The 14,087-nt window shown below is 40.5% G+C and overlaps 1 protein-coding gene across 3 annotated transcripts in view; it reads right to left on the minus strand.

Moving 5' to 3' along the window:
- Positions 1-2,285: 2,285 nt before the first annotated feature.
- Positions 2,286-14,087, minus strand: part of LOC109425664 (mitogen-activated protein kinase kinase kinase 13) — a 126,259-nt gene continuing 114,457 nt past the window's right edge. For all 3 annotated transcript variants that reach the window (XM_029878889.2, XM_029878888.2, XM_029878890.2), the window contains exon 7: positions 2,286-3,724. In XM_029878889.2, coding sequence (XP_029734749.2) covers positions 3,172-3,724 — 553 coding nt within the window. In that variant the 3' untranslated portion in view covers positions 2,286-3,171. The remainder of the gene's footprint in view (positions 3,725-14,087) is intronic.

Consider the following 14,087-nt stretch of genomic DNA (forward strand, 5'->3'; position numbering starts at 1 on the left):
CAATCTAGAGTGCGGTGCTGTTTTGAGCTCAACAGTTGTCAAACCACCACAAGACGGCAAAACAAAGTTTGTCGGGACAGCTAGTAACCAATAAAGAATGGTCGACAATCTATATCTATCTATATATATATATATAAATGCAGTGGCATACGTGGGACCGCGCATAACTTGCGAACGGAAGGACCGATTTTGATCGTCTTAGTTTTGTTCTGTTAGTTTTCACCCAAGGAAGGTTTATGAGGCATAAAACATGAACATATGTATTGAGAGTTTTGGAAAATCGATATTTCTTACTTTTTGAACGGGGACTTGGACTTGACTAGGGACTTGAAACGTCAAAAATCGCAGTAGGCAAGACAAAGTTTGCCGGGGACAGCTAGTAATATTTATATTTTGGCAAAGAACCCGAAAAAAGGTGCCCAGTTAGGATTACAACTACAATTTCTAGACTAAACCAAGATGTGAACGCAGCAGCAAACATTGTGAACAAAAAAGCGAACTGAGCATGAGCATAGTTGACCGCACAATTCGTAGTTGTTTGAGAACTCTCAACTATAGTAAGGTCAATAACGGCGCCGGCCACGTCCTTGCGGTCATCGAGGATGGGAAGAAATGTTAGTAAGACAAACGTTGACTGTGGACAAAAAAGCGAACTGCCATACAGAACAAAATTCTAGGACATTTAGACTGTAGGACCCATGGTAGGACCCTAATAATCAATGACAACTTCGCCATCCTATGATCAAAGTTCGTTGATTAACAAGCAAGGGGCTGTCCATAAACCACGTGGTCATTTTTTTTCAAAGCCATGCAATTTGTGTATATTCGCTATGGGGTAGATTTCCAGAGTCCAAACAAGGTGACCAGTACATCCAAGAAGGCAGCCCAAAATCCAAATTGACGGCCCAGAATTCAAGATGGCGACTGTTTTAAAGAGTTTTGAGCTCCAAAACCATGAAATAAGGGAATATTTGGTATGGGGAAGATGTCAGAAGACCAAATATGGTGACCAGAACATCCAATATGGCTGCCCTGAAATTCAAAATGGCAGATATAAATTAAGTTTCAGGCTCTAAAACGATGCAAGATGGCCGGAGTTGACTATGGCAACCAGAATACCCAAGATGACGGCCATAAATCCCATAAGGTGACCCAAAAATTCAAGATGGCCGCTGTTTATGGAATTTCAGATTCTAAAACCATGCTAGATGTGTATATTTGATATTGAGAAGTCCAAATATGGCGACCAGAATATCCAAGGTGGTGGCCCACAATTCAAGATGGTGGCTGTTCTGAGTCTTAAGCTCTAAAACTATGCAATATGGGTATATTTGGTAAGGAGAAGATGTCAGGAGTTCAAATATGGTGACCAGAATATCCAAGACGGCGGCTCAAAATTCATTATGGCGGCTTACAATTGAAGATGGTGACTATTTATTGGAGCTGTAGGCTCTGAAACAATGCAATATGAACATAATTGATATGGGAAAGATGTCCGGAGTACAAAAATGACAACCAGTATATCCAAAATATCTGCCCAAAATTTAAAATGGCGGCTATTTCAAGAAGTTTTAGACTCTAATACCATGCAATGCGAGTATATTTTGTAATGTATGGGGACGATAACCAAAAATAGCAATCAGAATATCCAATATGGCGGCCCAAAAGTTAATCTTGGTTGTTTTATGGCGTTTTGAAACTGAAGCCATGCAATAGCAAAGATGTTCGGAAAATTCAATATGTTAGGCCGAAATTCAAGGGGGAATGAAAAGTTCAAAAAAATGGAGAAAAAATACAAAATTCTAACTTCTTTTTTCCATTTAAAATCTATCATGCCAAATGGCGCATGTACATGTAAAACAACTAAACAATGCTTTTGAGACCTTCAGAAGTACGACAATTTGCTTGCAAGTGTTTCGACGTGAAAACTTCATACAACATATAAATCAAGGAGAAGACGCAACTAAAAAACAGTAATTCTCTTTTGTGTTTAAAATTACAGTATTGGACGAAATTGTGTTGAATAGTAGTAATTAGGTATTGGAATTAGGCACTTCTGCCTTTCATCTATTTTTATATATGTACACACTTAATCCTGAATTGCCTGTTCAGCACTTTTTTGACGAAAATAGAACAGCAGAACTATTTCGGTAGCTTCGGTAATCGATTTTACTGAGGCTCAGTACACCAACTGTCAAAACCGGGTGCAAAAGGTAAACAATGCAGTATAGCTGTATTCAGCTGTTCTATTTTCGTCAAAAACTTACCGAACACGGTATTTCAAATTAAGTGTGTAGCTGTATAATTATTTCCTATATTTCACATCGATTTCCTCGTATGCGTGCTGCGTATCTCTATGCTTGTACACGAAAAAATAATCACGATTTGTATCACTTTTATAAACTCAGAGTTGTAAAAAACTAATAATTTACATAATTGGGGGTACAATTAACTTCTCACGGAGGTATTTTTACACATAAGGTAGCTCAATTCTGCGTCCCCGTACTAGCCAACAAGGGCAGAATTGTTCAATGCAATACATTACTCTTAACATAGTTCCTGCTGTTTCTTTTTTTTGTTTTCGACTCATAATCCGTCGTAAGTCTACTACTCGCGTATGTAGTCTACATCATATCTCTCTGTTAATATACAATTAAGTTAATATTATTCCGCGTAATATCGCTTCTTATATATTAAAGTCTTTTCTCACAATGCTGAAACGGAATGGAACAGGGAAAGAGGGATTCGTTCCTTTGGACCGAAACCCGTAGAATAGACACACTTATCTAACGAACAAAAAAAAAAACGATCCTAAACATAGTATTGCTCCACAAAGAGTACAAAGATTAACAACTAATCTCAACACAGATTGCCAGCACACCAGAACAGAAATCATCGAGTTCGGTGTTAGGAATGGGTAAGGTTCACCTAACGCCGGTAAAGCCTTACACAGATCTTCGGTACGTTTCTACCGACCTTTCGTCAAGTTTTATCGATCTTGTGGAGAAAGTTTACCGAACTTCGGTAAACTTCACTATTTACTAATTATATGTCAACACCGAATTCGACAAGTTTGTTTCAGGTGTGCTTAGAAAAAGAAAAGATCTTCCATAAATCACATTCGCTCACTCCTTCGCTTTCCCTCCCCCCCCCTCGCTTACCAGTCCCTTCCTAGTAACTGTTCCCGTTCTCCACGTCCTTGTTGGCGACGCGGCGACATTTCTTGCCCTGCTGCACCCCAACCCTTTCGTTATCCTCGTCCGAGCTCGAATCGCACGAGTCGTTGTTGGCGGAGTCGATTCCGACCTCGTCGTCGTCCTCATCATCATCATCGTCGTCGTCATCGTCGGTGTCCTTGGCCGACGTCGTACTCTTGTGCATGGGCGGTTGCTGCTTGATCCGCTGGTGGTGCCGGAGGGCCGCCGGAAGCTCCGGGTTGCTTTCCAGCGTCGATCGCTGACTGGACGGGTCGTGGCTGTACTCGGAGGTGTTCTCCTCGTCCGAGATGGTCACGTTCGATGGGTGTTTGGCGTGGACGATGGAAATGGGCGCCCCGGCGGCAGGGTCGCCTCCAACGAGACCGGCAGGCGACGGTGAAGCACCACTGGACGACGGCGAGGTAGGATGGTGATAGCACTGAGCGGATGCAGTAGGGCTGGCTGGGAGGGTTGAGCTCTGGAACATCTTACTGCGACGGCCACGCTTGATGGGAAGACGAGCAATGCTGTAATGAGGTATGACGAAAGAAGATGATTGGATTAGCCATTGTATTGATTGGAATTAGCGAAGTTAACTTTATCATGAAAATTTTCTGTTTTATCCATGATCATATCAGTCACTATTGAATTGAATTGGTTCAATGAATAACGTACGCATTAGCTGAAATTTTCCATACAAAGGGCTCAATCGACTATACGAGCGGGCGGACCACCATCAGCAAGGATCTGAAGTCAGCCCGTAAACGCGAACGGAGTGACGCTCTGGTCTTCAAAATTGAGGCAGACACGTACCTACACCGAGGTGCTGAGGGTCATGCGAGGCAAAAATTGTCTCACCGCTGGGCGCGGATGTAAAAAGCATCCGGCGCACCAGGACTGGAGAGATGATGCTAGTGCTTAAGAAGGAGGCGGCCAAGAAAGGCACCTCCTACATGGTCCTAGCTCAAGAGGTATTAGGCGAAAAAGTGCAGGTAAGAGCCCTAACGGCGGAGGTGACTCTCCAGTGTAAAAAACCTGGGAGAGAGATACATCAAGTACATCGATCCGCCTGCGAAGGTTTCTCGTCTTTGCTGGATTCGCTATCAAGCGCACTAGTGGGATTGAGTCCCGTGGTCATCGAAGGAGTGGAGACTTCAACGCCTGGACGCTTGAGTGGCGTAGCCGCTCGGCTAAGGCTGGGCTCGAGAGGCTGGGATTTACTCGAAGCTATAGCTAGACTGAACATGGATTTATCGAACGTAGGCGACAGAAAAACCTACAGTAGGAACCGTGAAGAGTCCATCATTGATGTGCCCTTCTAGAGCCAGGGTCTAAACCCTAATGCTAGATATGCACCTTGAATTTTTTTGGAATGGTCAAGTAATTTAACACAGCATCCCGCATAATCACAAACTGTAAATTCAACATTTCTCATACTGTTGTAGATAGTGTAGAATAGTTGATTAAGATTGGTTACCATAAAAAATAGCTCATTTTCCCGAACAAATTTAGCAATATAGTAAAGGATATGGCCAATATATTCTCCTGTTTTTCGGACAATTTACTGCATAGCAAATGGTTGGAAAAGAGTTTTACAATAAATCTAGAAGAAAACCGTGCACTGTATGGGATATTATTGATTTATGGTCTTTCATGGTATTTTAAGCTTATGATATATGGTTCTGCTATATTTGAATCGTTTAAAAATGAAAAAGAGATTTGGCGTTCATTTTTTTTGTTCACAAATTCAACGCCTTATGCTGGGTTTGGTAGTACGTCTGACGATTAAAACTAGCTGTCCTCCGGTGGGGGCGAATTTCCAATCGCAAGAGAACTCAATTTCCGCCCGCAGCAGGGCAAATCATTCGCTATTCCTTTTTATTATTATTATTATTATTATTATTACATCAACAGGCATGGTATAGCCCCAATGATGGGTAAAAATTAATATAAAACGATGCAATACAAAAAAAAATACAAATACTTATCGATAACACAAAAAAAAAAGTCACAAATTAAATAGTCAAGAAATAACACTTAAAACTAAATCCGTCTGTTGTCTAGAGCTAATTGGTCCGTCCAGCGAAGAACAGGGAAAATCTCCGGCGAAGCGCCTCTCGTGTTGAGTGGAAGTCAAATAAGGCTGCGACTGTGTTAAACACTCGTTGCATACCGATGAGTGCGCCGTAGAATGCATAATTGGTACGAAATAGAGGCAGTCGCAGCATAACACTGTTCCGTAGTGCTCTAGGCCGAACATTCAAATTGATTTGCTCCAGAATGGATGAGCAATCGACTCGTCCCTGCAGCACATCTGCGATAAATAGAGCTCTATTGGTGTCCCTTCTGGTGCGAAGTAGTTCAAGGTCTATCAGTTGACATCGGCTTTCGTAGCTTGGCAGCCGAAATGGATCTCTCCAAGGTAATTTGCGAAGCGCAAAACGAAGAAAACGGCGTTGGACAGATTCTATCCTTTCTGCTCCATTATTGTATGCTGGGCTCCAAACTGCGGAACAATACTCCATCGTAGAACGAACTAAAGAGCAATAGAGCGATTTCAAACAGTGGATATCGGAGAAATTCTTTGCAACTCTGAAGATGAATCCTAAAGCTATGGATGCTTTGTTGATAGTGTACGAAGCATGTTGCTTGAAATTTGTGGGGTATGAACAAAGCTGAGTAGCATTTCCCATGCGTGTATTTCCCCTAGCAAGCATCAGTGACAGCCAGCACCATGACGGGGTCGTCGTGAGTATGATGCTGCCCCATTGACGAGTGGACTGTTGGCGGAGCAAGACGCCATCACCGTGAGGTTCCGTATTATGCCAAGTGATTCTACTGCAGTTTGCTAAGATGGCTGGGAACGGATTGTTCCAGTGAGTTGCCCGGTATTATGTTTCCAGTTCAAAACCGAATTAGCGACATTTTTTCTTTGACTTCCGCTGCTTTTGTCTTGCGTTAAACATAATGTCGGAAGTGGGGCGCTGTATAGAGCACCAGGTGTACAATACAGCGCCCCACTTCCGACATTGTGTTTGACGCAAGGCAAAAGCAGCGGAAGTCAAAGAAAAAATGTCGCTAATTCGGTTTTGAACTGGAAACATAATATTCACATTGGCGATCCTGCCAGGAGTGCATCATAATCAATAACAAGTTAATCATAAAATAGGTAGAATCACTTGGCATAAAAACAGTGAGAGAAAACAAATCGTTTTTTTTTGTGTGAAGTGTGTGGTGGTGCTGCAAACACAGTGAAGTGGGTGTTGCAATTCTGCGGTTCCTGACGAAAGCTAGAGCGCGGAAAGTTTTTGTCATGCCAACCGCGTTCTGTTTTAGCCTTGGTTCTAGCACAAACACATGAACAAAGGCGCGGTGACGTGGTTGATTTTTGTTGTCGGCTGGTAGCACGCTGTGGATAGGTGGTCGGTCGATGATTGCATGCATGTTTCTTCATGTTCTTGCTCGGCATGGATGGTCGCGCTTTCGTTGGTTCCTCGGATCGTACATGCTCGTGTTGTCGCTCGGTTGAACGGTAAATGCAAACAGGTTGATGTGCATGATGGTAGAGGTGTTTGACTATTGTGAATGTTGCCGTAAAATTCTCGCGGCGTTGGTTGGTTGGGTTGGTTTTTGCTCGGGTTTTTGGTTGGGCATATTAATGGCGTTTCGAACCGCCGAAAATTTTTCTGCATAAGGAAAATGCAGGGACGTGTAATGAAAACCGTCCAAGGAAACGGCATTTTTTGGATAACCGCCGAAAATTATTCTGCATAAAGAAAATGCAGGGACGTGTAATGAAAACCGTCCAAGGTAAAGGCGTAGTTGGATAACCGCCGACAATTTTTCTGCATAAGGAAAATGCAGGGACGTGTAATGAAAACTGTCCAAGGAAACGGCATTTTTGGATAACCGCCGAAAATTTTTCTGCATAAAGAAAATGCAGGGACGTGTAGTGAAAACCGTCCAAGGTAAAGGCGCTGTTGGATAACCGCCGAAAATTTTTCTGCATAAGGAAAATGCAGGGACGTGTAATGAAAACCGTCCAAGGAAACGGCATTTTTGGATAACCGCCAAAAATTATTCTGCATAAAGAAAATGCAGGGACGTGTAATGAAAACCGTCCAAGGTAAAGGCGTAGTTGGATAACCGCCGACAATTTTTCTGCATAAGGAAAATACAGGGACGTGAAATGAAATCCGTCCAAGGAAATGTTATTGAAAAACTGCCGAAAATGGTTTACATCAGGAAAATGCAGCGATGTGTAAAGAAACCCGTCTAAGGAAATGGCGTTGCATGATAACTGCCGAAAGCTGTGCGTGAGGAAAATGCAGGGACGTGTAATGAAAACCGCCCATAAAAATTGCATATCGTAAAACAGTTTAAAATTCGAAGTACGCAATGAAAACATATCTACTGAAAATATGTTGTAGAACCTCTTTTGAACTCGTTTTGTAGAATCTATTTTCGTATAATGAAGGACATTTGTGTGTTATATATGGTCCATCTGTACCATCACATTGAAGCATTGAAAATGGAGTTGTATGATATACGGAATCTTTAGTCTGAGAAATCTCAAATTCGTCTTAATTCTTGTATCTTGAAGTGTATCTTGTTGCATTGGTGCCATAAGGATGAAGAGAACGAAATTGAGGGTTTGAGCGTAAAAATAACAAGCCTGCTAGTCGAAAACTTTTTTTTTCGGAGAAGAGGGAGAATGTGGGGTATGAACAAAGCTGAGTAGCATTTCCCATGCGTGTATTTCCCCTAGCAAGCATCAGTGACAGCCAGCACCATGACGGGGTCGTCGTGAGTATGATGCTGCCCCATTGACGAGTGGACTGTTGGCGGAGCAAGACGCCATCACCGTGAGGTTCCGTATTATGCCAAGTGATTCTACTGCAGTTTGCTAAGATGGCTGGGAACGGATTGTTCCAGTGAGTTGCCCGGTATTCACAAAATTTAACTGCGAATCGAGGATGACGCCCAGGTCCTTGATGTGACTAACACGATCAATTTCGGTATCGAGTAGACTGTAGATGAAGACGATCGGTTGTTTTTTCCTTGAAAACGTTATCATGGAACACTTGGCTGGATTAACTACCATCCTGTTTGCAGAACACCAGTTGGCGAAATTATCAAGTTGATGCTGCAGGTACATACAGTCGGCGATTGATTTGATTTGCAGAAAAATTTTCAGATCGTCCGCAAAGGATAACCGCGGGCCTTCGATTACAAAATGGACATCGTTGAAATAGAGCAGAAAAATCAGCGGACCCAAATGACTCCCTTGAGGTATCCCGGATGTAGCTTGAAAGCTATTAGACCTACAGTCTCCAATCACTACCGTCAGATATCGGTCGGTGAGGTAAGAGCCGAACCAACGCAGGAGGTTACCACATACTCCCAACCTGTCGAGCTTCGCAATGGCGATATCGTGATTCAATTTGTCAAAGGCTGCTGACAAGTCAGTATAGATTGCGTCCGTCTGGTCATGAGCAGTCATACTGTCGGTAATGTACGATGTAAAGCACAGCAAATTGGTGTTGGTAGTGCGGCCGCTAGTAAGTAGTTTTGTGCGAAACTGCTCGCAAGCTCCCTTTGATTTGACGTTTCGTCAAGAAAAATAAAATTCTTGCTCATTTCTTGAGCGATTACTTGCCTGAATTTTCCACGCATCAAGATAAACCAAGAAGTTTCGTGAGTTCTGCGTACTACCCATAAATAAAAATGCTTGACAATAAATCAGTAATAAATCTTGACAATAAATCAATAATAAATCAGAAGTCGTTGCCTGTTCAACGAAATCTATAGAATTATCAGTGGCGTCTCGTAACCTCACTTTTTACCTGTTCAACGACCCCAAAACTTGCATTTGCGGACAATTAAGCATCAGATTCAAATTGAAAATAATGGAAACGAATATTCTTGTAATTTTCTACAAATTGCAAGCTTATTTGATTAGAAATTAGACTTATTAGAAAAAAATCAAGAATTTACGTTCGTTGAACAGGTAGAGGTTAGGGAATCGCCACTGAGAATTATGAACGATATCTTAAATACATATATATTCAAGATATTGTTTAAAAAAATTCTTCGAAAAAATCCTTTCAGAATCGCAGCTTACCAAGCTTTTTCCATTTTTTAATTTATATAAAAAACGTTTTTTTTTGTGATGTCCACGTGGACATTGGGAGAGGGGGGTAGGGGTCAAAGAAAAGTCCACGCTTATCATCGATGAGGGGGAAGGGAGTCAAAAAACCTGATTTGTCTCACTCAAAGTGCAAATTTTCGGTAATACCAATCCGTGTGGTCAATTATGAATTTCAAATAACTCAAAGTACATATGTACAGATGGGTAAATTATTGGTTAAATTGGGAAAAAATCCACAGCTCAGGTGAGATTTGAACTCACGACCCTTATTCGCTAGACAAGTGCTTCACCAACAGAGATGGTTATATATGCGGTTTAGGGGATGATGATATAGATCGATGAGATTTGAATTACCTTATGACAACTAAGTTGCCGGGTCATTAATTGGCTCGGTAGCTTAGTTGGTAAAGCACTTGTCTAGCGAATAAGGGTCGTGAGTTCAAATCTCACCTGAGCTGTGGATTTTTTCCCAATTTAACCAATAATTTACCCATCTGTACATATGTACGTTGAGTTATTTCTGATTTGTCTGTCCACGTGGTATGTGGACGGCCCATATGTAGTCTTGTACTTATAAGTTTGTGAGTTGTGAAGCGGCAAATGTTCTGCATATGACTCAGTGGCGTAGCAAGGGGGTGTGGAGGGTGCGCTCTAGACCGGCCCCCTGAATTCAAGGGGCCTCCAAATCAGAGAAGGTTTCTCACACTTGTTTGAAAATAGTTCTTTAAATAGCGAAAATTTCCTATAAGTTCAAAACTTTGCAGGTCTGCTGATAGAAATGTAGGAGCACCTTCGTTCCTTTTTTAGTAATTTATCAAGGAATCCTTTCGGAATTCCATCAAGGTTTTTTTATGAATTTCTTCAAGAATTCCTTCAGAATTACCTCAGCGGTTTCCTTCATAATGCCATTCTAGGATTATGTCATGTAGTCCTTCAACGAATCCTTTAGATCTCAAGAAATTTCTCCAAGGATTCTTTTAGAGATTTCCTCATGGAAAATATCTTTGATGAATTTCTGAGATCATGCTTGGAGCCATACTTGAATGGACTCTTGGGAGATTTTCTAATAGAATTTAGGAGGAATTTCTAAAGGAGTCCTTGAAGAATCTTCTAGATGAATTCTAAAATGTATTCGGAAAGAATCATTGGGTTGATTTTGGAGGTATCTTTGATGAGATTTTTTAAAGATTACTACAGTACTATGAAGTAGTACTAGAAGTACTATGAGAAATTACGTAAACGATTCTTGATGAAATTTTGAAAGCGAAATGATTTTTGGAATAATAAATTATGAAATGCCTAGATTATTTCTCAAAGGAGTCAATGGTGGAAACCCCAAAGATTTTTACTCAAATTCTTTAGTTCAAATAAAAAAATCAATCTTCAATAGAATTCCTATAGATTTCCTTGGATAAATTTCTGACCTCCTGAGGAAATTTGTGCAAAAATCCTTTGGAGATGAATGTGTTCATCCTTGCAGAGCTGATGGAAGAAAGCTTGACAAATCTGAAAAATCGCTGAAGGAATCTTTGTAACATAGCTTAAAAAAATCCTTGGAGAAAAAATATAAATCTCTACTGGAACTTCTTAATGGATTCTTTTGGGAACTGTGAAAGAGGACTTGAAAAAATCGCCCAAAGAATCTTTGGACGATTTCCTATTCAATGATTGAAGAGATTTCTGAAGATATTGTCGCAGGTATAACTAAAGAAATGATTGCGCTTATTCGTAAGGAATCCTTAAAAGAACTTAAAGAAAAAACGTTTTTTTTTTCCTCCCCTGTTGGGGAAATTAAGCCACTGCGTCCAATAGGCTGAACTATTGTGGCATGTCCCGTTTTGATATTCGCATCTAGCCAGCTAATTACCATGTGTCAAGTAATCAGCTACTGCCACGACGCGTCGTCTCCCAGTCAGGTGCAATGGAATTGATAAACTCCAAGACCTTCCCAGGTTTTGCAGACCAGATCTCACTGGGTTGCAAGCAACCACTATTTAGAAATCTTTGCCTGCGCGTGTATAAAGCACCACAACTGCAAAGCAGATGTTCCGAGGTTTCACGTTCCGTATTACAGAAACGACAGATATCACTCTGAATATGGCCAATATTTTTCAAGTGATACCTGCTCGGGCAGTGTCCAGTTACTAGGCCAGTGTATGTACATAGAGCTCTCTTATTGAGCTCTAAGAGCTTTTTGGTTTTATAAGCATTTGGTGTTATAAATCGTTTTGACTGATTGCAATTTTTGACGTCCATCCAATTGGATATCACCCTCTGCTCAGCCCAGCGTTTCAGGTCCATTTTAATTGTACAGTTTGATATACCACAGAATGGTTCTGGGCCAGCAAACTGTAAATTGGAACCACTTTTAGCAAGCTCATCTGCCATTTCATTTCCTTCAATGCCACAGTGACCTGGAACCCAGTATAAGTTTACTGAATTCCCTTGACACAGCCTGCGCAGTGAAAGAATGCATTCCCAGACAAGCTTTGAAGTACATTTGTAAGCACACAGTGCTTTTAGTGCAGCTTGACTATCTGAGAAAATACAAATATTTGCATATCTGTATTTTCTCTCAAGGCAGATATTTGCGCATTTTAAAATAGCAAGAATCTCTGCTTGAAACACCGTAGGATAGTGTCCCATCGCCACTGAAATTTGTATTCCAGGGCCGTAGATTCCTGCTCCCGTTTTTATTCCAACTTTTGAGCCATCTGTAAAGAATTTGATTGACCCTTGACGAACAGTGGGACCTCCGACTTCCCAATCTGCACGAGTTGTTTCGTGCAACTTGTAAGGAACATCATGGTTCTCCACAGGTTTCATCCAGTCTTTAATCATTTTCATTACTGGCCTATTTTGGAAGTATTGTGAAATGCTCAGGTGACCTACAAGATCACCTGGCATAAACTTTTCAACTCGTTCAAGTCTCAGCAATTCCTTTTCTGCTTCTAATTGCACGTACTCGTGCAAAGGTAGCAGATTGAGAATCGCATCTAAAGCTTTTGATGGAGTGCTTCGCATCGCTCCTGTAACAGCAATGGACGCAAGACGTTGAATTTTCGCAAGCTTCGATTGTGTGGTAGCCTCTTTTGTTTTTGGCCACCAGACAAACGAAGCATACGTCACTTTTGGGCGGATTATAAGAAAAAACGTTTGAGGCATTGCTAAAAGAACCCATGAAGAAATTTCTTTAAAAAATCTTGAAGCAATTCCTAAAGGATTCCTCTGGGGAATCATGTGGGATAGTACCACAGCAATCGTTTGTGGAAATCTTTAAGAGATTCTTTATGGAATATTACTGAAAAAAAAATCCTTCAGAAACGCTTGGAGGAGTTCCCGAAGCAACCGCTGTAGCAACTTTCGAAGGAAATCTTGGAGAAATTTGTAAAGAAGTCCTTGAACTATTTCCTAGATAAATCGTAAAAGATATCGCAGAAAAAGTCCTTGGAGTTCCTCATTTAGAACAAATGCTTGGTGAAACCGTTAGAAAAATTTCTGAGGAAGTTTGAAAGGAATTTATAAAAATCTCTTTGAAGGAATTCCTTTGGAATTTAAAATAAACCTTGGTAGAAATCCCAAAAGTAATCCTCGATATAATGCTAGGAGAAATTATTGAACAAAGTATACAAGAACTGCTTCATCCGATTGATGAAATCTTTGCAGGAGTTCCTAACAAGATCCTTGAAGAAGTTCTGAATGAATCTTTGGATAATTTTGAAGATTATTTTAAAGAAATACTTAAGAAAGACTTGGAAAAATTCCCGTAGGAATTCTCAAAGCGATTCCTACAGAATTCTCGATCCTATATGAAATCTTAACTTTGCATTAATCACTTAAAGAATGCTACTAGGCATTCTTAAAGAATTCATAAAGAAAGTGGCATAACAGTCTTAGGAGGATTTCTTGGAGAAACTTCTGAAGAAATTATTGAATTTGATAAGATAGGGTATCTGTTCCTTTACAATTTAAGCATTAGCTCCCATTTTCATTCTACTCAAAACAAAGGAATGAGGCGCGTTTCGTTTTGTTTCTTATTTTTGTATTTTCGTTAAAGACAAGAAATAAACAAGAATGGTAACAAAAATCACGAACTTAATCGGTGCCGTAATCGCTTTGTTTTCTATCAATAGAATGGATTTGGGATCGTAACATTGCTAAGGGCATGTTGACCCTACCAGTAATTCTCAGAGATTTTTTTTGAACGATTTTTTGGAGGAATTTCTGGAGGAATCATTAATAAATCCGCGAGAAATTCTTGATTGAGATGCTTGATGGAAGCTTGGAATGATTTTTCAAAAGGTTTCTCGTAAGAATTTTGAAGAAGTTTTATCAAAAATCGCAATAGAAAGAGCTTCCAGAGGAATCCAAGCAAAAAAAAAAACCTTCAGGGCATCCTTGGGGAAACTCCTAGAGGAGATGGATATTAAAGAATTCGTTGAGGAATTCCAGAAGGATTTTTTGAAAGACTTCCTACAGCACTCCGACAGTAGTTCCTCTAAGAATATTCCAAAAGGAATTTCTGTTGCCTACAGACTGTAGGGATGCTTGAAAGATTTTTTAAAATTATTATCCAATGGATTCTTTGGAAATTTCTTTGAAAGAATTCTAGGATGAATCTCTTAGTAAAATCTTAGAGAAACTACTTAAAGAATTCTTGCAGAGATTTTCTCGATAAAAAACGTTGCTGTAATTCCTGAAAGAATCCTTGGAGGAATTTCTAAAGGAATCCTTGGAAA

This window comes from Aedes albopictus, chromosome 2 (genome assembly GCF_035046485.1).
Source record: "Aedes albopictus strain Foshan chromosome 2, AalbF5, whole genome shotgun sequence".
NCBI lineage: Eukaryota > Metazoa > Arthropoda > Insecta > Diptera > Culicidae > Aedes > Aedes albopictus.